Consider the following 23,933-nt stretch of genomic DNA (forward strand, 5'->3'; position numbering starts at 1 on the left):
AATACAAAGAAAGTTGTTCTGGAGAATTTTTCTGCTGCAGTGATTCCTTGAGTGACTACCCTGGGTCTCCTGGTGCCATGCATCAGGGTCAAAGTTTATAGCACTTCCAAGGAGTGAGATATCAAAGGTCAGGCAGGACCCTGATGTTTATCATCCCTCTAATACCTGGGTACCCGTTTAGTCTTGAAGTGACTCATGATGAGCACTATTGCTGCTTGCTGAGATAAGGGTTGGCTTTGGTTTAGAAACCTAACTGCCTTTTAGCACCTTGAGCAAGTTACATACTGTCCCTGACCTTCAGATGTTTTGTTTGGGAGTTGGAGGTCATAATAGTGAGGTCACAGAGTTCATGTGAAAATGAGAGACGATGCCTGTAAGGGGCCCTATTCAAAGCAGGAACTCAACAAACAGATATTTATGCTATTAATAATTGCCTTGTGAATAGGACAACTGAAGAAACAAAGGAAAGGGACAATATAGCACAGAGCTCTGTGAGAAATTTTGCTATTTCAGATATGTTTAAATCACATTTCTATAAGGACTGTATCAGTTTGCAAGAGCTGCCATAACAAAATACCACACATTGACTGGATGACTCAAACAATAGAAATTTGTCTAACAGTTCTGGAGCCTATAAATCCAAGATCAAGTTGTCAGTAGGTTTGGTTCCACTGAGATTTTTTTCCCTGGGGTTGCAGATGGCTGGTTCTTGCTGGGCCCTTACCTGACCTTTTCTCTGATGTCTCTTTCTGTGTCCAAATTATTCTTCTTATAAAGTCATCAGTCAGATTGCATTAGTGTCCACCCCAAGAGCCTCATTCTAACTTACTTCTTTAAAGACACTATTTCCAAATACAATCACATTTTAAGGTTTTTAGATTTTGATACATGAATTTTGGAGGATGCTATTCAGCCAATAAACATCACTTAGTTAGCTCCTCCATTGTCAGACACTGGGAACAAAAGAGACTTAGACCCTGCCCACTGAAAACCTGGTCTCTTAGGAGAGACAGACAAATAAAGGGTAATTGTAAAATGCCTTTTCTCCAAATACCCTGGCCCCTGTCCCACGATTGGATTTGCAGTCTCTGCAAATTTATCATCCAATATACAGTCGACATTTTGGTTGCCTCAGAATTCTAGTTCAAACCTCTGAGAATGTTCTAGATCTTCATCAGCTAAGAGGAATAGAATTCATCAGAGCCCATTAACAGCCGGAAACAGGCGGGTCAAGAAGCAGACTCAGACTGAGGCAAAATTCACCAATAGTTAAAGCCTGTTTGTCTTCAGCTGCCTCTTTACCTCCCCTTCCTGCCAAGGTCTCATCAACCTCCAAACTCAGCCAGGGCCACCCCACACCCCTTACATGTCCATATGCCCAAGTTCAAGTCTGTTCCTTGCCTTCCCACTCCCAACCCTCTCTCTCACATTTTTGCTTTCTGCTTTCCAAGGTGAGAGAGGCATGCAGTTAAGAATTATTGAGCACCTACTGTGCACTGGGCAATAACTAGGTACTTTACATATGTCTCCACTTGGTCCTCATAATAGTTCTATTCCACTTCATTGTTTAGATGAGGGACTGAGCTAATAACATTCCCAAGGTGACACAGTCAGAAAATAGGATCATTTAAATGCAGATCCTTCCAACTCCACTAAGACCATTCAGCTCTCAGAAACTGAAGATGACTCAACCAACTGCTTGTCATACAATATTGGGGACACTAAACATCCCTGGCCTCATTTTCTCTACTTGTAAAATAAGTTAATTGGAATAGGTGAATTCCCAGGTCCTTACAGGGTACTTTATGTAACGTATGGATTGTACTATATCATGTAGCTTTGTCAATGTCATTGAAAAATATGCCTTAGTAGTGAAATACTCACAGATTATTAATGTCATTGCTGTGTTTCTCACATCCCCATTTTTCTTTTAGATCCTTACTGGAAGGCAGCATGTCTGATTTTCCCATGAGAAAAAAGTCACCCACAGGAAATGGTAATTTAGACAATGTTTCCTTTGCTCAACAAAAACTCTAAAATCTAGGAAAAACAACTCATGGTTTTAAATATAGGTATTCAATGCTTGGAAGTAGCAGTCGAATCAGCTTTGCTTAATTTAAGCTTAAGAACAAGCAAGAGGGCGCTGAGGCTGTAACTCAATGATAGAGCGCTTGCCTAGCTCGTGTGAGGCACTGGATTCTATCCTCAGCACCACATAAAAATAAATAAGTAAAATAAAAGTATTATGTCCATCATAATAAAAAGTATATACATATAAGAATATGTATATTTTTTGTATATATACAAAAATGTATATTTATATTTGTATATATACAACTAAAAATATATTCATATAAAAAAGAACAGGTGCTATAGTTTTTCATCATATAATTGTAATTTAAAGATTCTTTTAAAAAAAAGGCCTTTCTTTGAGGGTGACATTTCTTCTGGTTCCCAGAAGTTCAAATAATCAAATTACATGTAATCAAATGCACCAGGACTTATGGATTTTAATTTACTGGGTCCTATAACAACAGTCCTGGGTGTACTTCCAAAACGTATTTCTTGTTGGGTCAAAACCCCACCCACTAAGCCCTGGCTTGGTTTATTCCAGGCTGGTGGTTCTACATTCCCAGGCGCTGGATGAGGCCTCGTGAGCTGCTCCGGCAGTTTCGCTTGGCACCTGAGCAGATTTGTATGTTATCTTTGATGATGGGGTGTGGGATTTGTTCTTTCTTGCTGGTGCATCCTGCTTTGAAACAGTACTGGACTTACCAGCTTAGAAGGTAATGCTGGCTGATCACGTGGGCTTCTTGAGATTTTCAGAGTAAACAAACCAATACTCAGCCTCACTCTGTCACCTCATTTTTCATGTTTCCACTGATAGACGTGAAGAGCACCGCTGGGGGCACCACACCGAGGCAGCAGGGCTTTCACGAGATGAACAAAAGAAGGACTTTCCTACAGGACAGCAGCTGGATAAAGAAACGTCTGGAAGAAGAAAAGTAAGTGTAGGGATGTAGGAGTGGGTAGGTGGATGGATGAGCGGAAAGAGGTGTTCTCTGTTTGGGACTAAGGGGTCATCTGGAAAGTAAGTTTTTTTTAAAACACATGGTCTGATTTGGGGTGAGATTTAGGAAACATAAATCGGTGGTGCCAGATTTTCAAGAATATTTCCTTCATTTTTAATACACTTACACATAAGAGAATGTGAGACACTCCTCAGAGTCAGCATGATTGTCACCTGGAATAGATTTTGGTGTTTCCTTGGTGAACAAAAGAAAACAGGAGTTTCCGGTTTCCAAAAAGCTAACAGTTAATCCATCATCATGAGATTCCTCGTGTGTGTTGGTGGAGCCGGTGGAAACAAACACATGGTAGCCTTATTCCAAATCCAATAATGATGTATTGCAATATTCTATGTGTACAACTGAAATTAATTAATAAATCCCCAATTATTTTAGTCCTATCTGCCCCACTTCTAGATATTGGATAGATGGAAAATGTGGCTTTATTTTATAAGAGAAAACACTTGCCACCTGCAAAGTTTCATCTGCTTTAAGCATTGCTTCTGCCAAAGATCTGGAAACTATGATCATAGGCATAGAGCCTAGTTGCCAACACAGATTTATAATAGATATGCATCCATCCCAGATCTTTTTTTTATAAATTAGTGGTACATTATAAATTACCCATACACATGTACACATCTTATCATTTCCTTATGTGTTAAGCTTCATAGTGGATAATTGACAGATTGAGCATCACTGAATCTCACAACAATCTCTCAAGGTAGATATTATATCCTCATTTTGTAGGAGAGAAATCTCTAGTGAGAAGAAGCCCCATAATTTGTCTGATGGGGCATCATCATTAAGTGGTGGAGTGGAGATTTTAAAGACCCATTGTCTTTTCATTATACCTGTGTTTCTCAAACAGGGGTGATTTTACCCCCTGGAGACATTGGGCTATGTTAGGAGATAACTTTTGATTGTCAAAATTGGGGTGTGTTCTTCACACCCCAATTGGGGTGAGTAGAGGCCAAGAAGGTTGCTAAAGATCCTACAATGCACAGGACAGCTTCCACAGTCACATCACTGTCAAACCCCAAATGTCAGTAGCCCTGAATCTGAAAAAAACAGCATTATATGATATGTACTCCAAACCTTCTACAAACTGTCCAAATATGTTTATTTGAGGATCATATTTGTAACTGTGACATTAAAATACCTACTGATTGTTGTTACTGAATTTTATTGTTTCGAGGACATATAGGGGTGTGTAGAGACAGATTCACTTTGGGGTTAATACTCTTGGACAACAATTATTCCCTTCCACAAAGCAGCACCTATTGCTTCTGTCAGAGCTTAATATGGCATTTCTGTTTTTCTGTCGTGGTAGTGTGATGTCAAGTGTAGATAATAAATTTTGGATTGCAAATATTTACACAGATGGATGAAGACAGAGATGTCTAAGATTAACCGCAGTTGGTAGGAATGTTGGTTTCATGCCAGGCAAACCTCCCTAAAAAGGGAAGCCAGCTGGGAATGGGATGGCAGCTGCTGCGTGAAGGGGAATCTGGCCCCAGGGCCTCCCTGGCTGCCACTGGCCAGGTCCTGGGCTGTGATTCTTTTTCAGGTAAGAACACGCCTGGTGTCTGCTTCGCTCTGACAGGTTTTGGAAAGGGATACGAAGAAAGATAGAAACGTCCCCCTGGGGACCTGTGAGGGTCTATATTTGCTAGGATTGTTTCCGTTTCAGTGCTCATCTTTCTTTTTAATTGTCTACTACAGTTCTCTTATAGCATTATTAAAAATGGTTCCAGAGTGTTGAGTAATGTTAGTGGAGCCGAAATCAGGAAAAATGTAGTGTTTCCTGTTTGGTTGGGTTGACATGAAAGAGGTTCAAGTACTGACTCTCTGCTTTGGCTCCGCTCCAAGAGCTCCACTACATGTTTTGGCATTTCCTAAAATTGCCCATACATTCAAATGCACTGAGTAAAGTATCATGACATGGCTTTGGGATTTTATGTATAAAGCTTCCTTGCAGAGCTGACCAGAAGAAAAAACAAAGGTTTGGAATGGAAAGATCTAGGTCCTAGATTCACCTTGTCACTTTGCTAATCTTGTGATTTTAGGAAAGCTACAAAATCCCTGATCAGTTTACTCTTCAGTGAATTGGAAAGGACAGTGTCTTCCCTGACTAATTCAGAGGGTTATTTTAAGGACCACAGAGGGTAACATGGGCTCATCGTTCAAGATGGGCTAAATCTCCTATGAATGCTCAGTCTCCTTAGCAACATGTTTTCCTACACTTGTGTCAAGGAAATTGTCAAGTCCATCAATTATCCAGACATCAAGGGGTTAATTAAATTTAAACAACATTGGTAGGAATCTTTTGTATTTGCCATCCTACAGAAAAGGACTCTTCTAATATATACAACAAAAAATAACAACAACAAAACAGTTGTTCCTTGTTGAATCATGTGGAAGTCTCATGAGATAAATGATCATTTGTACTGACAACTTGCTTCTTTTCAGGATGCTCCTGCAAGCAGTGACTGGTTTCACAGTAAAACTGGTTTCACATTTTCCTAAAGTAAAATGGATTAACCTTGCCAAGATTTGTGAGCTCTCCCCATCTCTCTTGTTTTGTGCTTAGCAAACACAGTGGTAACTTGTGATGTGACATCATTTTGGTCTTTCTCTGCAGAGATGAAAACTATGGCAGGGTGGTGCTCAACCGACACAACTCCCATGATGCCTTGGACAGGTAGGTGTTTTGATAAGGTATGTTATCAGCAGAAACACAAAGATGGTGGCTCTGAGATGAGACTTGCTCAAGTCAGCCGGATATCTGTGGCTGGCCTCAGGCTGGCCCCGGTGTTCCAGGCATGGGAAGGAGAATCTGGGATATCATCAGGGGTATGGGTGGGGACCTGCTTACCCAGCTCCCAGAACTAAGGGTTAGAGCTGAAACATAATCAGCCACAGCCCATGCCACTAGGATGGTCCTTCTCACGGGCAGGGAAAGGGCTATCATGGAAATAGAAACATAACCAGATGAGCTATCTCTGAGCTTTAGAGAACGGAATGCTAAAATTCAGAAATAACATTTCCAGAGAGATAGTCCATTTCTTTTTGGAAACTCCTAGGCTTGTGGAAAACACTAATCTATCCTTGATGGCAAGTGAGAAAATTCAGACAAAATTAGTAATTATAATGATTGATGTAAATAGTCTTAGATTGATCAAGAAAGATAATATTCTCATTAAAACACATTTGTACCCACACACACATAAACAACCACACCTGTCAGAAGAAGCCAAATATATATCAGAATCAAGTTCCATCTGGTCTAGTAGCTTGTGTTTGCTTGTAACTGAGAGGTACTTAGTAAAGAGTGTGGACTGTAGAAAGTGAAGTAGACACCTTGAATCTGTTTTCGAAACTTTTTATCTGTGAATTTCTCTCAACCATTTTTAACCTTTTCATCATTTTGACCTTTCCTAAAGGTGCATAACTTACAACTCTCTATTCAAAGTAGCCATTTTGCTTTCCTGGTGCCATCGATTTACCCTTCTATGGTGTGGCAGAGTCTCTACCTGTGCCTTCTCATTAGGCTTCCTCATATTGAAGATGTCAGCCTGGTTCTCAGTTGACCCTCATCTCACCAGACACAGGGAGGTTGGCCACCAGTGGAAATTGCTCCCTCCATTTTATTAAGTTTCTCTATAATTATGAAAGAATATGACACTTGGAATGTGACAGTGAAAACTAAGTTTCCTATTCTCAGGGTATATACAGTGTGTTTTGTGAGAACAGGAGCCTTGTGCTTTCTGTGTTTACTTTCTATTTTGAATTACATTGGTGTGCTGAACCAGTCTTAGTACTTATTCTGACTCCATATCTTTGATCTATCGGCTTCAAATGATGATTTGAAATGTAAATGCAATAAATCACTGCATAATTCCTCAAAGAACTTGCTTTCCCTGCATCACAGGCTAGATGAGGCAGTAAACAGACTTTCTCTCTGTTTGATCAATTAGATCAAAATATTTTCAGTGCTTTCCTCTGAAAACAATGATTCCTGTTGTTAAGGCTGCTGTCCTCTCTGCCTCTATTTTCTTGTCTTCCTTCTCCATTTTTTCCTGCTTGTGTATCTTTTTCTCTTCTTGCCTCCTCTCCTTCTCCGAATAACTCTTCTCTTCTCTCCTTTCTCTCATCTCTCACTTTCTTCTTTCTATTTTTTTTTCTTTTTGGCCCTGCATGTTTCCATCTTTTCCTTCTTCCCCATCTCTCCTTTCTAGCTGCCAGTGAGTTATCCTCTTTCAACTCTGTCCACGGTGCTGAATGTTAAATACAGCAATTTAGGAGTTAGCCCATTGTGTGGGCATAGAGCACTGTTAGAACCCTGCAAACAAAACACAGCTGACTATAAAGGAGTTGATTTCCTATTATGCAGAGATTGACAACTTGACAAGAGTTCATATTAGTTATTAACCATTCTGCATGTTTTGTTGTTTGTTGTGCATATCCTTGTCCACAACTTGATTATGTTACACTGTAGTTAAAAATAATTGGAGCCACAAGAGAACCTTTTATTATTATTATTCTATCCAAGCCAAAGCCTAGAAGATTTGGGTACTCCAAATCGGCCTTTCCTTTGACAACCTGTACTTTTCCTACCCAAGTAGGTAAAACTATTGCCAAAAGTATGACAGGTTTTATATGCTCTTTTTTTGGTAATTTATCTAATTTATTTGGTAATTATTTCTGTTACAGGAAAATAAATGAGAGAGATGGGCCAAAAGCCACAATTAGTCGGTACAGATCCGATGACACTTTGGACAGGTAAGGTACTTTTGAATCATGTGAGGGGAAAACATTTACACGTGCTTTACATTTAATATTTGTTAACATAATAAATCCCACTTCTTAGAAATCTGTGAGATATTACAATGTTTACCAAAGTAAGCTTTGAACCTTTGATGTTTTATCTTCAGGGAGACAGGGCTCTAAGGATTAAATTATCTTCTCCAAAACTCACAAAATCTTGCCTAGATATATTGTTTCCTGAGACCCTAGATTTTAGGAAATAGTAGATTCTTCTGAAAGATTCTGAGAGAGTCTGACTTGAGTATAAGTGGGCGGACAAGATATGGCATCTGTTAATTCAATTTAAAATAAAGAACAGTTATTTCTATAAATACAAATAGTCCTTGTTCCTATGTTGGGTTCTTCCATCCTGCTGGAGAGATGTCAGTTTTAAAACTACAGTAGTTTTGATCCACTCTATGACAGACATTAACTCTTTCCAGAGTCACCATATGGCTCATAGAATGAGACCATTACATTGTTCGTTCCCTCTTACATAGAAAAGAAAGGCTGGTCCTATATAGGACATTAAGAAACTTCTAACCAGGTTGAAGTGTAAATTCCACAAGTCATATTTTTCATTTGAAGTTGGTAGAGATGCTTAACAAGCAGAAGTGAAGGCCAACTTTAGCATCCTTAACAGGAGTTAGGCATAATGTACACCTGAGGCTGGTGACAGTTGAGCTCACTCCCTGTAGCTAAAGATGTGCTACCATTGCAGAAAAAAAGACATGTCCTGGGTTTTAAGCAGATATACTGAAACTTGCAGCAACTAGTACTTGGAATTCAGACTATGCCAGTCCATATTAATACAGCAAATGTATATATTTTTATATTATTCATAGACTTTCAAGTCAGTCCTCCTAATAGAGGACTCCTAATATCATCAATGGTGTCCTAAAGAGTTGGCCTCTCTCTTCTTTTAATTATTAGACTCGTCAAAAATAACCTCATAAAAGTATATGTTCAAGATTTATCTGCAGAACAGTGTACAGAGAAGAGGTAGAGAAAATACCTTTGTTTATTCACCCTAGCCTTTTGGATTGTCCTATTGCCCAGTTAATTGAAGCAGGAAACTGTGTTTCTAGGAATGAATTTTTAAAATATGGTGATTAAGCCTCAGTAAAGGTAGATACGTAGAAGATCCATGCTTTTGTAGTCTTCATATCAGAAAGTTCAGGTCAAGATCCAGAACTCAAGTTTGTGAGTAAAGACAGGGATTGCAATGAATTAGATCTCCCAGGCAAACTAATTGAATCATTCTGGGCCTTGGCAGCAAATTAGCAACACCAAGGGAACTTTTAAACTTTACTTGGCCTTACTGCCCTCGTTCCCCAAATTCTTTTAATTAACCTGATTCATTTCCAACTGATTCTAATGTGCAACCAAGATTCAGAAACACCAGTGTAGCCCAGACTCTTCATTGTATATGCTAACAAATGGTACTAGAGATTATGTGATAATTTATTTACACAAAGATTTAGTAACACATTTGGAAGAAGTATCCGGGTTAGCTTATTTTTAAGGCAGTAAGTATGGAAATAGGAGGAAGAGAACACAGGGTCAATAAAGAAAGACAAGTTCTGTTAGCAGAAGTGAGACTTACATCATGCAGCCCGCTCCAAAATGCAAGATGTGAAATATTTCAGGAGGAATTTGATCATATATATGCAGTATGTGTGCATGTGCATTTTATTAATGATTATTAATTTTAATGAATACAAAAAATATTGAGTTTAGACTTCCAAGAATTTCCTTTTAAATTGGCATATATTGCATATATGATACATATTTCTTTAAATATGCATATGTATGGGTACATATATGGAATATGCTAAAGAAACATAAGTAAATAATAGTGGATGTAGCACTAAGATATTGTCCAAATCCTGAAGGTGATTTAATGACTCATTTGGAAACCCAAGGTTAGGTCGCCCCCTAGTGTTCCTTTGTGGAGGATTTTTTTAAGCTCTTGATCATTTTGCTAATTCTATTGTTTATTTTCTGTCTCCTAGAGACCCATTCCTATTAAAATAACCTATTTCATACCACAGTTGGCAAAAGATCAATTTCCAGAAGAAATACAAAGTTAATCTCTCTCAGCAATAAGAAATTGACATATGTTAGAATGGTACTTGAGAGGTCTCTTCATTACTTTTTAAAAAATTATAGATGGACACAATATCTTTATTTTGTTTAGTTATTTTTATATGATGCTGAGGATCAAATCCAGGGCCTCACATGTGCGAGGCAAGCGCTCTGCTACTGAGCCACAATCCACCTCCCTCCATTACTCTTGATCACTTCTCCCCCTAGTGGCATGGAAGAGACTGTGATAAATGAAGAATAATGAAGATGAGGTAATTGTATATGAGTTTTAGGGACAGTCATCCTGTCTGAATGAGATGTGCAATATTGGGCTCCAGTGAGAAGAGTTTGGAGACAGACTGCTTCCTAGTCGTATGGCCAAGAAAAAGTCACCCAACTTCTCTGAGACCCTGTTTCTTCATCTATAAAATGAAAATAATCACCCCTACTTTGCAGGGGTAATTCTATTCTCTGAAGAGCAGAAAAATTTATGAAAAGGTCAGCAGAGAGTAGGTAGTTATTTTTATGATTACATGTAGGATTACCCACACAGATTTACATGTGGAATTTTCATTAAGTTCATTTAATTTTAACATCAGAATTCACCTTGAGAACATTTAATATTAAGGTTCCATTCACTTTCAGCAGATTATTGTTTTCCGTGTAGCAATTTCCTGAGATTATTTTTTTTTAACTTTTATTGGGATCACAGAGACAGCTGCAAAGTCTGAGTAGAGGTTCGGTCCCATGGAACCTCTAAGAATTCTGATCACCTGACCTCTCACTTGTGGTATGCATGGTGATTTACTGCAAAGCACTTGAAATCTAAATCTCTCAGAAGTTCAGAGTCTTCAATTAGTGCAGGGAAATGGTCCCTGACTTTGGCTCGAAGATCACCTAAGACATGAGTTTTTGTACCTGATTCTAGGATTCTGTACAAGTTACTGACTGTATTATTAACAGTCTGTGGAGACTGTGGTGCTTTGGAGTGTTACAGCTAGTTATTCATCTTTCCTTTTTGCATTCAAGAGTTATCAGCTTGTGGTGTTATGTATCCCGAACAGACACTGTGTTCAGGTGGACTCAGAAGTTTATTATATTAGAGTAATTGCCCCCAAATTTAGTTAGGTATGTCAAAATAAATTGATATTATCTTTAGCTTATGACAATGAAGTTGTATTTTTTCCCACATGACCTTTTCTTTTAGAGAGAGGCGAAACCATTATCCATTTTAGCAGGAATATTTTATATAAAGTCTTGTCCTAGAGTGGATAATAAGAACAAAAGTTTTTGGAGAGTTATAGTAGGCCCAGAATGTAGGATAAATGGAAGAATCTTGCTGACCTTTAGTTTTTCTGAACCTCACTTTGCTATATCCTAGTTTCTGCAGATCTGCAGAATGTTCCAGAACTCAGCCCTTGGTCCTAGAAGGAATGTTCCTATCTGACATGAGGCAGGCAAGGTTGGAACAGAGTCTGTAGTCAGGAGATTCCACATTTGTGCTTCCTCACCCAAGGGGTAGACAAATATACCTTTTCCAGACCTAAGAAGGTCTTTAAGGAGACTTAAGATTACAGTAGTTAAAACCTCTGATATATTGGTCAAAGTAATTATCTTGTCAAGATAGAGTAACTAGGGCTGGGGATGTGGCTCAAGCGGTAGCGCGCTCGCCTGGCATGCGTGCGGCCCGGGTTCGATCCTCAGCACCACATACCAACAAAGATGTTGTGTCCGCCGAGAACTAAAAAATAAATATTAAAAATTCTCTCTCTCTCACTCTCTCTCCTCTCTCACTCTCTCTTAAAAAAAAAAAAAAGATAGAGTAACTATTTTAACAAGCCCCTCATCCCCAAATACAGGTGGTTTAACACAACAGAAGGTATCATTTGACTCACCAGAGTCTGATGGGCTTTGCTGAATCCATGCAGTGACTTCTGGACTTCTTTCATTGAATTCTTTCCATTCCTACAGTGTTTTAATGCTGCCATCTTCAACCCATGGATACCATGGCTTTGGTACCATGGTTTTGAAAGGGAAAGAATTAGCATGAAAAATTATGCAGGAGATTTTATGATGGGTTTGGAGGTGGCAAATAATAATATTTATGTCCACACTAGTGGCGCCAACTTAATTGCAATTAAATTTGGTAAATGTGATCCTCCTGTGCATTCAGGAGGTAAAGAAAATGAGTCTGGCAAACACAGAGTATTTTCTATATCTCAAAATGATTTTAAAAAATACTTAAGTATTTCATTTATGCCTTTTACTGACATAAGAAGTATTTTTATTAACTAGATATATTATTAAATAGCAAATAATATAAAAATAATTAATGAGTTAAATGCTTAATGAGTCCGAAAAGAAAATGTGCAAAAGGCATCATACTTTAAAAATTCTAAATAGCCTCATAAGTAGATTTTGTCATGAGTAGCTTTTTGCTTTTTTACTGTAAAAATTTCTAAAATGTAACAACTGAAAAATTGTTCTTCACAAGAGAAAGGTTATGTTGTAAAGTCACTCTAACATCAAAGAGGTCTGAATGGAACTTAATAACCTGAATATTTATCTAGACTTTTGTGTTGTTTCTTTACAAAGGATCTCAGACAGAGATGATGCTGCTAAAACATATAAGGCCAATACCTTGGATAACCAACTAACCAATAGGTACCAGTGTCCACTAACTTTGGGAAAGTCTTGAGTGAAACCTTTTTTTCTCACTTACCTAAGTTCTTCAATCATACTTTAATGTCTTTCTGTAAATTCTTATTCTCTGTATTTTTAACACAGAATTTCTGGAGTAAAAAAACTTTTCTCCTGTTCTTAACTAGAATAAAATGTTGCCTGGCTTAAAAAATCAAGGCTTATTGCTACAGGCCATCGATCTTACCACATGGATGTTACTGTTTAAGGTGTCCTGGTGACAGGGATGAAATACATGCAAAAGCAAATTTTGCATTCTTATACTAAAGAAAAAAATCACTGAACCCAACATATTAAGAACATTGGATTTAACCAATACTGAATTTTCCAAAGGGGGGAAATTTTCCTTTGAAATCTAGTACAACAGATTTTTTAAATAATAAAATCACTTTATCAAATTTATTCCAATGCTGATGCTTTCTTTTAATTTCTCTGAAATAATATCTAATTTTTCATTATAATTACTCTAAATTTGTGGACAATTACCAATAGATGCAAATATTAATTAATTCTTCACTGTGTTTTTTTTTCTCTTTTATCAGAAGCTTGTCTGCATTTAGATCATCAGGAACAAACACATTGTATGTACTTTTCTCTTTCCGTGTGTGTGTGTGTGTGTGTGTGTGTGTGTGTATGTGTATGTGCGCGCACGCACTAGAGATGGAACCCAGGGCCTCATATATGTTAGGCAAATGCTCTACCACTATACTGCGCTACATTCCCCAACTAGTATGTATTTTTCTAATCAAAGTATTATTTTAGTTCAAGAAAAACCCAGGGTATAGCGTCCCAGCCCCAGGCCAAAGTGTCATTGGAATACAGCCACGACCTTGTGGCTTTGGCAGAGGTAGTGGTGGAACACAGATCCCAAAATGGTCCACATTCATATATTTACTGGCTGGACTTTTACTGAACAAGTTTGTTGACCATCATGCTAACCAAACACCAAAGTTTAGGCTATGTCTTTGTCTTTTTCAAAAGATCTAGACTCCTCCCCCATAGAACTATTTTATCCCCCCATTCCTATGGCACCCAACTCTTTCCTCCCCTGAACCTCCCTGTCATCCCTAAACCCCCTCACATCTACAACTCCTCCTTCGGAGCAAATTGAGCCTGAAATCATGGGCCTGCTAAAAATCCATTTACATAAAATACATTTTCCCTGTCATGTATTACTAGTTGTTATAAGTAATTCAAATTAGGTAGACTGTTAAACTTAGTTTTTAAATGTGTATTTATATACAAACTGATTTTCATGTTGGACAGTACTTCTCAGTACTTGACACAAGCCTGAGTTATTTCCATTTTTTGAGTGCGTACATATATTAAAAATGCTAACTGAAGATTTAAAATGATATGACTTTAAATTTTTTTAAACAAACCAAGACTTTTAATGTAAAATTGCAGTATAATTCTGTTAGACACAACATAATCATGAGATTTTTTTAAAAAAATGAGTCCATAGCATGCTAGAATTGATTGGCCTAAGGGGCTGGGGATATAGTTTAGTTGGTAGAGTGCCTGCCTCGAACGTACAAGGTTCTGGGTTCTATACCCAGTGCTGCCAAGAAAAAGAAATTGATTGGCATGACTTTTAGACAGTTAATACCATATGTAAATTACTTCTTCATTCAGAATCTTCAGTTTTTAACTAGTTATATGATATTCTGATATCTGATCATATAGTAAGGAATATTTTTTTTTTTTTTGCAGAGCTGGGGATTGAACCCAGTGGAAAACACTCTACCAATTGAGCTATATCGCCAACCCCCATAAGAAAGAAAATTTAAAAATTTTCCATCTTCAATTGAAGGATTATGTAGAAGATAGAGAGTGAGCTGGAATATGAGTAGATTAACAGATATTTCAAAGGTGGGAAGAAAGAAGAGGTTTGAGGAATGTAATGATTTGTCATTCTGGTTGTTCCACAGGCCACATGGTGGTTTACTGAGTGCAAGCAGGACCTACACCTCATCTTCTACCCCTGCTACTACTCCTGTGAAGAAAAAGAGGTATGAGGGGCTCTGTGTCTGCCTCCTGCTGACACCTTGCAAAGGACTGTTCTTCATCAATTGTCTTCTTGTTGTTAATCTACTTTATTTTCTAAAGTAGAGCTTTATAGTTATTCATAGTAGTTGGGTTCATCCTGACAAACTCATGCATGCATGGAATTCGATTCCAGTTCATGGTCTTCCCTTTTGCCTTCCTGTCCTGCCTCCCCTTCCCCAGTCTCCTTCCTCTACTTGGTTAGACTTCCTTTCATTTATCTATTTATTTATATTTGATTGGATCTTTTTACTTATACATAAAGGTGAAATTCCCTGAGGTATATTTACATATGCACATAATAAGATTTTTTTAAAAATCGTCCTGCATTGTCTCCTTACCTATCCCTCCACTCTACCTCTCCATCTCTTTCTTCATTAATTTTGGAACCAAATCTACCACCCGGGTTCCCAAGCAGCATTGGGAAGGCTCTTCCGTGTTCTCTCCCCTCCTTCCAGGGTTCTGCATCTACATTCTGCCATTCTCAAACTTTAGTTGCCCTCCCTAATCTCTTCAAATAATACTCCATTCCCTTGGGACCTTGACCTCAGAAGTCACAGCGTTGGCTATTTCAGGTACCATATTTTATAAAGTCTGACTACAGGGAGTACCTTAACCTGAAATAATGATTGACATAGAGCCACTCGATGTTGTCCTCCTGAAACCAGCCTGCACCTGTAGCCACCCCCACCTCTCTGTAGACTTGGCTGATTTTCCTTCTAAGTACAGAGTCAAAGACCCTCCTGGGAGACATCTCTTTGTGATTTTTGCCTCCTGCTTGGCTTCCCCTGAGTGGCCTTTTACATGCTGCTTGGGGTGCATTCTGTGTTGTCTGCTAGGCATGGAGAAGAGAGATCTGTGATGACAGAATATTCTACATGAGACAGAGCATGAAGGTGGAAGAGATTTTTGCATGTTGAAATGAACAGTGCCAGGGAATCGTGATGCAAATGGAAAATAAGTGTCCTAAGCCTCAGTGCTTTAAAATTTTTCTGTTTTCTTGGCTGTGCCTGCACCCAGGACCCTGCTTGGTGTAGGATAGATGTTCCATATTTGTTGAAGGACTAGCTGGCTTTTCCATGGTGTCACTGTAGAGAGAGATAACTGTATTTATCTTCCCTGTACTCACAGAGTTCTGGTTGTATCTGCAGAATCTCGGAAAATATGATCCATGTTGTACCTGAACCCAAATTTCATACCCACTCCACCCTTGGTCTGTTAAAAACAGATTTATAAGGTATTAAGAGAAACTTAAGATGGGTTTGTTCAATGTTCTATCCAGTGCAAGTATCTTTCCTCCAACAGATTAGACTTGATTCAGGACCACTGTAGCCAGCAAAGAGACTCTCACTGTTTTGTGAAGCATCTATCCCCTGCATGGAGCTGAAATCTGTCTTGCTTGACTCCCACCTGGTCTTAGTCCTGGACTTATTTAAAGAATAAATCCAGCTCAGTCTGTTCCTTTTATCTTGGGCTTTTCTTCTCTCATCCACATCACTCTCTGTACATGTTCGTTTCTGGTCCTTATCTTAGTGTTTTTGACAGAGACCTTAGCTATTGCTACTAATTAAAATTACTTCCTGATAATGTGAGGACATCTTTCTAACTAAGATGATGTTAGCATTGCTCTGGTATTCTTTCATGTTTTCAATATTCTTGTCCAAGTTTTTTTATCATACTTTTTAAAAGAAATCATTATTTAAGTAGACTATAAGACTGTTATTCTATTATGAAATAGTTCAGCTAGGAAAAAAAAATAGGGGAATAGTAAAATAAACACCCATGAACCTACTATCTACATTTGATAATTGCTGTTCTTTTCCAGTCTCTTCAGATTTCTTTTGCAAGACACATCCACATTGTTCAGTGTCAAAGGAAATGGGAAAAGGAGTTTACTTGGGGGAGCAGATAGCCTGGAATATAGACAGCCACTTCTTATTTTATTTATGAAACAGTGTTCATTTTGTTTCCAAGGCCTTCTGTAAAAAGTAATTCCATGGCCTTTTTAACCATAAAATTATTTTAAGCTTTTTCTGACAGACACAGGGGTAGGCTCAGCCTTCAAGCACCATGTTTGTAACTGATATCATTTTTTCACAGACAGTCCTGGTTTCCACCACCCCCTCCTGGTTATAGTGCCACCCCAAGCACAGAAGCCAGCAAAAGGTAAGGGCACACTGTTAGATGTCACTGCTGTGGTGCTGGGTTGAAGAATATGTCAAACACTGATAACACATAATTATGGATTCTTTGGAATAAATTTGAAGGCAATTTTGTGGACTCTGAGCTCTGAATGAGCACGTGCCAAGTGAAGTCAGGACTACAGGTGCCCCAGGGTAGAAAAGCTGACATGCTATTAGGAGTAAGTAGGTGGCCGTCGTGGTTGGCTAGGGTCATCATAAAAAAGGGCCACATACTAGGTGGCTTAAACAACAGAAATAGATTTCCTCAGCTATCTGGAGGCTAGAAGTCCAAGACCAAGGTGCCAGCAGGTTGGCTCCTTCAGAGGTGGTGAGAGTTTCTTCTATGTTCTCCCCTCCACGCTGGTGGCTTCCTGAACAATCTCTGACAGTCTTGTCACTGTGTCCGTCTTTCATATAGAATGTGATACATAGAACACTAAGTCAAATTACTGAATATGTTGAGCAGCTGCAGTTTGGAATCAGTTAAAATATTTTCTTTTTAAACTGGTTCAACTGCAGTTGACTTCTAGTTATATGAACTACTAAGTATAGATTATATTTTTAGTTTAAAATGTCCCTTCCCCTCAGACTATTATTAGACATTTCTCTATGGGTGACATCTTTCATGGAGCTACCCAAGTGGGAAAATGTGAACTAAGTGTTCTGCTAGTGACAAAAAAAATTTTTTTAAGTCTTATAAGATCCATCTGATTTTGTCTTGATAGACAATCGCTGGCACTTTTCCTTAGAAATATTTATTACTTATTTCCAAAATAACTTCTTATTTTTGTCCTCTATTCATTCTCCCAATATTAATGTAAATTATCATTATAATAGGCAACTGGTTATATAACTGTAAAAGTATGCAAGGATTATTCATGAGTTAGCCTCTCATGCTTCAATGCCTGTTGAGTTTGTGGATCTCTGTTTGCACAAAAATGTCAGTACTTAGCTCTAAGCTCTCCCAATTTATGCATTGCTGGATGTGATTTATATGAAAGATGAAATGACTTACAACGTTCCTATTTTTGGTTCCTGGTTTACATCCATAACATTAGAATGAGGAAAAAGAGATTATTGGGCTTTGCTGATCAATTTAGATATTCAATCCTATTTTTAGAGTCACAGATTATTAGTATAATGACTGAATCGAAAGACTTCTTTCTGAGGATCAGAGATAATGTCACGCCAAGCTTTCAGGGGAAGGAGAGAATCCTAACAATTTAGCAATAGCTTTGATTTCTAAAGTGCTTTTCTTTGGAAGAGCTCCACGTGCAGCTTCTGTTTCTCACCTTTACTGCCACTGCATTCCCAGGGCTGATAAGTAGCCTTTTTGGTAAATGCTGAAAAATAGAAGAAATTATTAAAAGATGAAAGTGGGGAAAGGCTTCAGAAAGGGACCTTCGTCCCCAAGGGAACCCAGAGTAAATGAAAACAGGTCAAAAACAGATAAAATGGCTGAGTGCCGTGGCACATGCCCGTATTTCTAGCAGCTCAGGAGGCTGAGGCAGGAGGATCGTGAGTTCAAAGCCAGCCTCAGCAACTCAGTGAGATCCTGTCTCTAAATAAAATAGAAAAAAGGACAGGGGATGTTGCTCAGTGGTTGAGTGCCACTGAGTTCAATCCCTGGTACCAAATAAACAACAACAACAATCCACCAGATAAAATGGGGGACTATGCTTTTAAATACTACCTTACTACTACAGTGCTAAACTTGAATATTCGACTTTATCTTTCATGAACAGAGTCATATACTTCCACTCTTCCTCTGCCCTACCATCTTCTCCAAAAGAATTTTCCCTCTGGAGAAGCTGGGGTGTGGCTCAGTGGTGGAGCACTTGCCTAGCACATGTGAGGTCCTTTTCTTCCCCTGTTCTCTCGGCAGCCTTTAATACCATGGATCATCCCCTCCCTTGCTGGTTCCTTTTTTGACCAATATATCATGGAAGAAATCAAATTTTTGGATTTAAAATGTTTGGATTTAAAATGTGTGTGGGAGTTATGTTTAGGTTAAAACTAACTTCAGGCACAATGGAAACTGCACGTTGGGGGTCTCAAACTTGTTTATCAGCAGAAGAGCTCATGATTATCTATCTATCTATCTATCTATCATCTATGGTCTATCTCTCTATATGTACATTTGTGCCCCATTATTGCTTCCTCATCTCTTATCCACGTAAGTTCCTAGAGCGATATATTATAAAAGTAAAATTGAAACATGTCACCTTGCCACATGACAGTTATAGCACGTTGTCATTGTTTTAGATTACAGATCCACATCCTTAGCATTGATAGCTGGTGCTGACCTACTCTCCATCCCTCAGGACTTCCCTTTGCTCTTTTTAAGTTATTTTATCTGTTTTAAATGCTCTCTATATGCCACCTTCTATATAAGATGCTCCCTAAATACCTTAGCTTGTAAGATACCTTCTGTCTGCAATATTATCTTCTCCCCATCCAAGGCACCTGAGTTCTTGTGGCCACATTTTCATCTGATTTCTCTTCAAAATTTCACTTCTGAAAAAAATATTTTAAAAAATTAAAAACCTCCAAAACTGAAAAAAAGGAAAAAATTTACTTCTGATTTATCTCTATTCTGTCCTCTCATTTCCACACTAGCCTAATGAGTGTATGAATTTGCCCAATATGACCTGCATCAAGCTTTAATAAATATATAGATATAATGGGTGATGGCAATTTATCTCAGAAGCCCAGACCAAACTGTATAAAATGGAATATTAGAAATCCCTGTTGTGAGTTCTTTGGCCACCCCATCATTATTCATTTCTTACTGGCTGACATTTCTCTTCAACCTTTACCCTGTTGCTGTTCTGCTCAGCATCCCCTTATTCCTTTCTTTTGTCTCCATTTTTCTTCCCCTTCCCCTCATGCCAGGTAGGTTACGTCTTTCTTTGCTATGCCTCACTATCCTCATAGCCAAAACATGATATTATTCACTCTTTGAGAGGCATTCTTGCTGCCTTTTACAACAAAATTATATTCTCATGTCACGGTGATATCAACATTTAATTACAGCCACACTCAATACGTCACAACAATCACTGACCCCTCTGTCCTCCTTACTCAGCTTACTCAATCATTCTTGTAGTGAGTTCAAGTTATGATGTCAAAGAAAAAGATATGACCACTAGGTGGCAGTAGCACCCCACAAGCTTCATTTGGGTGGCGCTTTGACAGGTTTTCTGTGGCAGGTGTCACTCACGGCAGGAGGCTTTCCAAAGGCAACTGCATTGGAGCCACCATCTAGAAGGGTAGGAGGGTAGATGGACTCTTGGGGGTGGGAGGATCAGAGAGGGAGTCTAGGAGATGTGACTCAGCAGCATGGAGGGGAAACATAGGTGTCAGAGAAGGCTGACGGCAACAGCAGCTTGGTCCCTCCCTAACCCCCCACGGTGGACAACATGAGTATACAAATGACCATAGCAGAAGCTCTTCTGTGGGTCATGAGAAGAGCATCCACTTTCTCTTTTAGGTCTGATGTTATAGGAGAGCTTCTAATGGAACTTGAAAGACGGGTCCTGAGAAAGGGATGGGATTTGGAGGAAGGAGAGTAATTATGCGTTGCTAGGTTTTCAAGCCCAGGGTGATTTTAAAGCATAGTGATATACCAGTCAATGCAGGAAGAAATAGGAGCAGAATAGGGAGGAGCAGATGGGGACTATACAGTAGGTCTTAAGAAGCCACCATGGCACTTGTTTTGAGCAGCTAGAATCTAGGATACTGGAGGGGTACACTTGTGGAGGTGATCCCCAAGCAATGAAAAATGCCTTGGGATAAGGGTGGAATGTGCTCAGAGAAGAGCTGGTGTCTGAGATCCTGATTTGGGGATAAATCCAGGGACTTAAAATATATTACATTCAGAGCAAAGCTACCTCTGGAGAAAATGTTAAATGAGAAAATCATGTGCAATCTTGATGTGTGTCTACATGCCAGGTGGTGGAGGAGGAGCTAAAAAAAAAATGAGACCATAGCTATTGAGTTACCTGGTAAATAGAGGTGTAATGAGAGGCAGGTAGGGTGAAGGTAGAGTAGGAGGTGGACTCTACCACACAAATCCACTTCAGAGCACCCTTCAAAGTCTAGCATGAATCTTAGCCAAGGGGGTTCTTTTGTCAAGTGAACTCCGAAACCTTCTTATGTTTGTTTCATGTTGAACTCCTTTTTTTTTCTCTCCAAAACAAATGTAAATCTCTAGCTATGTGATAAGAATATACTTTCTAGATTCCTATTTTAGGGAATCTATCAGAGAGTCACTGTGAGCCAGGATCACTAAATATGAAGGTTGGTCCTACGGAAAGTGGTCCTTGGGGGTACTATGCTGACGAGGATGGAGAGAGCCACAGAGCAGGTGGGGGCATGGAGAGCAGACAATAGAGCAAATAGAAGACTCAAAAGACGCAGTGCTTGAGGAGCATCTTAAGGAATGAGGTGCAAAGGGGAAGGGATGGGGAAAGGAGAAGTAGCTCTAATGCCAGAGAGTTTGGCTGAGCATCAGTGTGTGGGGGTGTAGGTGTGTACACGTGTGTGTGCTTGTGTTTGAGTGTATCTGCATGTGCAGCACTATAGGCTTTCTATCATCACAGGATATTATTCTCTGCATCCATTCTTTATCAGTTATTTTTAGTAGTAGCAGGAAATTCAGTAATTCCAAACCTGATTTTCATGCAGAAAAAAATGTGGTTTTTTTTTTAGCATAAAATGTTATAGGAGATGTCCATTCATAACTTGCAGAAGGCTTAAGCACCTCTTCAAGATATCATGTTTCTATTTTAGGAGTTAATGCTGTGCTGTTACATGTAATTGGAGCTCTGACCCTGTGGTAGAGATCCTGAAGTATCTATCAAAGAAAGCATGAGTGTTGTCAACACAGGAAACTATCAGAAGGTCAGAGCCAGTGATTGGTTTCCCCTTCCCCTCTTCCTTCATTTGAAGAAGTGTCAGAAAGCCTGGCACAAAGCAGTTTGTCAGAAATCACTAGTGTGTGTCTCAATCTGCCAAGCTCTTCAACTCTTTCTCCTTGTCTTTGGGCCCTCGAAAAGAGTGAGAACGTTTTCTGGGCTTGGGGATGATAGACCTGAGGGATGGAAGTCACAGTTCAGTTCTGGAGAATCCACGTTGAACTCCTTTTCAACATCAGAACCCACCATCAAATCTGGGCCCATTCAAATGCCTCTGACTTCACATTAGGTGACTTAAAGATGCAGTGGTAAGATGCCACGTAAGGTGCAGTTAAGAAACTCACCGAAGTCACTGGGCACTGAAGCGCAGGCCTGTAATCATAGCAGGAGGCTGAGACAGGAGGATCGTGGGTTCAAAGCCAGCCTCAGCAATTTAGCAAGGTGCTAAGCAAATCAGTGAGATCCTGTCTCTAACTAAAATACAAAACAGGGCTGGGGATGTGGCTCAGTGAAAAAGTGCTCCTGAATTCAATCCCCAGTTCACCGAAGCCAAAAGACCTGGATAACAGTGTAAATGTTCATTAATGTGACCCAGTATACTGATTTTAGAAGAACAATAAAGCCGGTAAAAATTTAAATAATGGACACATACCTAGGAGAAGTAGCATATAGTGAGATATTTCCTGTATACCATCATTATTTCTCATCCTTATTTGTTTCCACCTCTTCTTCTTCAGTGGTTTTCACTTCCAAGTAGCTGATTGGTAGAGTCACAGCAGGAAAAAAAAAAAAATTCCCGATTGAGAAGGGAGTTGCCATGGCAACCTTGCACTATAGTTATATTTTTCTGTCTGTAACTATAAATGGTAAAAATGTAACCTTTCTAATTTTGCTATAACATTTTTTTAACTCTATTGGTACCAAGTCCTCTATAAAGTTTGATACCACACTATATACAAACATAGGTTTCATTTTTATCCCGACAAAAATCTTTATGTTATTTAATTAGAATCTTTTATAAAAATTAAGACTCTCTGACATTCAGTAAAATGTCAAAGCATTTAAGATTCTCTGACATTCACTAAAATGTTAAAGCATAACAGTGGTTTAAAAATCATACCTAAATGCCGAAACATCCAAATAATTAAAACATTAAACGGTCGTAAAGGTGTATCATTTTTATTATTGATTTATTTATTTCGGTTCTGGCGAAGGTGTATTATTTTTTGGAAATTGTTGTTTGAGCAGAACAAAGAAAATTGCTGGAACAGAATGAACATCTTAACCTGTAGCAACAACTTGCTGTCTCCTCAGTCCTACAGGGTCAACCTACATGTCCCCGGTCTCCTAACACTTGTTTTAAGTAACTCATACATTCAACCAGCAATGAATGAAAACCACCCCTACTTTGCCCAACCCAGATACCCACAGCCCCTGCCTCCCTCAGAGCCTCCTTTGTTCCACCTCTGCCAGGGGAGCTCCTTGGGGTTGTCAGGACAGAGAGGCACCAGGTTCAAAGCCAGAGATGAGGAAGAAGCTGTGAGATCAGATACCCAGAGTCAGCGACTCTGATAAAAACATCGCCCTGCCCCAGCCATAAAAACAAAATGGTTCTATTAAGAAAAAAAAAATTTTTTTTTCACCATTCAGTAGCAATTGCCTTAAGTTCTATCAACTTTATTTCAGTTAATATCAGGAAAACTTTGGCAGGTGACAGGGGCTGTCTCTGCTCGTTCAAATGTCGATCTTAATGTCACTGACATAGATCTGATTTCTTTCCTGTGATAACTGGGCAGAACTGGAACACACTAACTTGGAATGGAGGTTCACATTTTGTGGTGAGCAATGGAAGATGGCTTCAGCGAGGAGCCCCTGGGAGGCAGGAGGTCCTGGGTGGGGTCCTATGGGTGATAGACATGCTGGCCGTGTGGTCTATGGGGCACTGGGAGTGGGAGATGGAGTATTTAAGGACCAACATTTTTCTTAAGACTCTCCTTATATTCTGGAAAACCAGCAGGGGGCACTTCTTTGTCTTCTAATCTCTCTCTTCTCCGCTATTTGAAGAATGTCACATAAGTGAAATCCCACTCTACAGCCTTTTGAATCTGCATGATGCATGT

The 23,933-nt window shown here is 39.0% G+C and overlaps 1 protein-coding gene across 1 annotated transcript in view; it reads left to right on the forward strand.

Annotated features, from left to right (window-relative positions):
• Window positions 1-1,953: 1,953 nt before the first annotated feature.
• Scel (sciellin) overlaps window positions 1,954-23,933 on the forward strand; it is a 117,812-nt gene continuing 95,832 nt past the window's right edge. The window contains exons 1-7 of the mRNA XM_077795479.1: window positions 1,954-1,996; window positions 2,888-3,005; window positions 5,713-5,772; window positions 7,785-7,853; window positions 12,561-12,629; window positions 14,597-14,677; window positions 16,812-16,877. Of these exons, the coding sequence (XP_077651605.1) occupies window positions 1,954-1,996; window positions 2,888-3,005; window positions 5,713-5,772; window positions 7,785-7,853; window positions 12,561-12,629; window positions 14,597-14,677; window positions 16,812-16,877 (506 nt within the window). The remainder of the gene's footprint in view (window positions 1,997-2,887; window positions 3,006-5,712; window positions 5,773-7,784; window positions 7,854-12,560; window positions 12,630-14,596; window positions 14,678-16,811; window positions 16,878-23,933) is intronic.

Source organism: Urocitellus parryii, chromosome 2, assembly GCF_045843805.1.
Source record: "Urocitellus parryii isolate mUroPar1 chromosome 2, mUroPar1.hap1, whole genome shotgun sequence".
Classification (NCBI taxonomy): domain Eukaryota; kingdom Metazoa; phylum Chordata; class Mammalia; order Rodentia; family Sciuridae; genus Urocitellus; species Urocitellus parryii.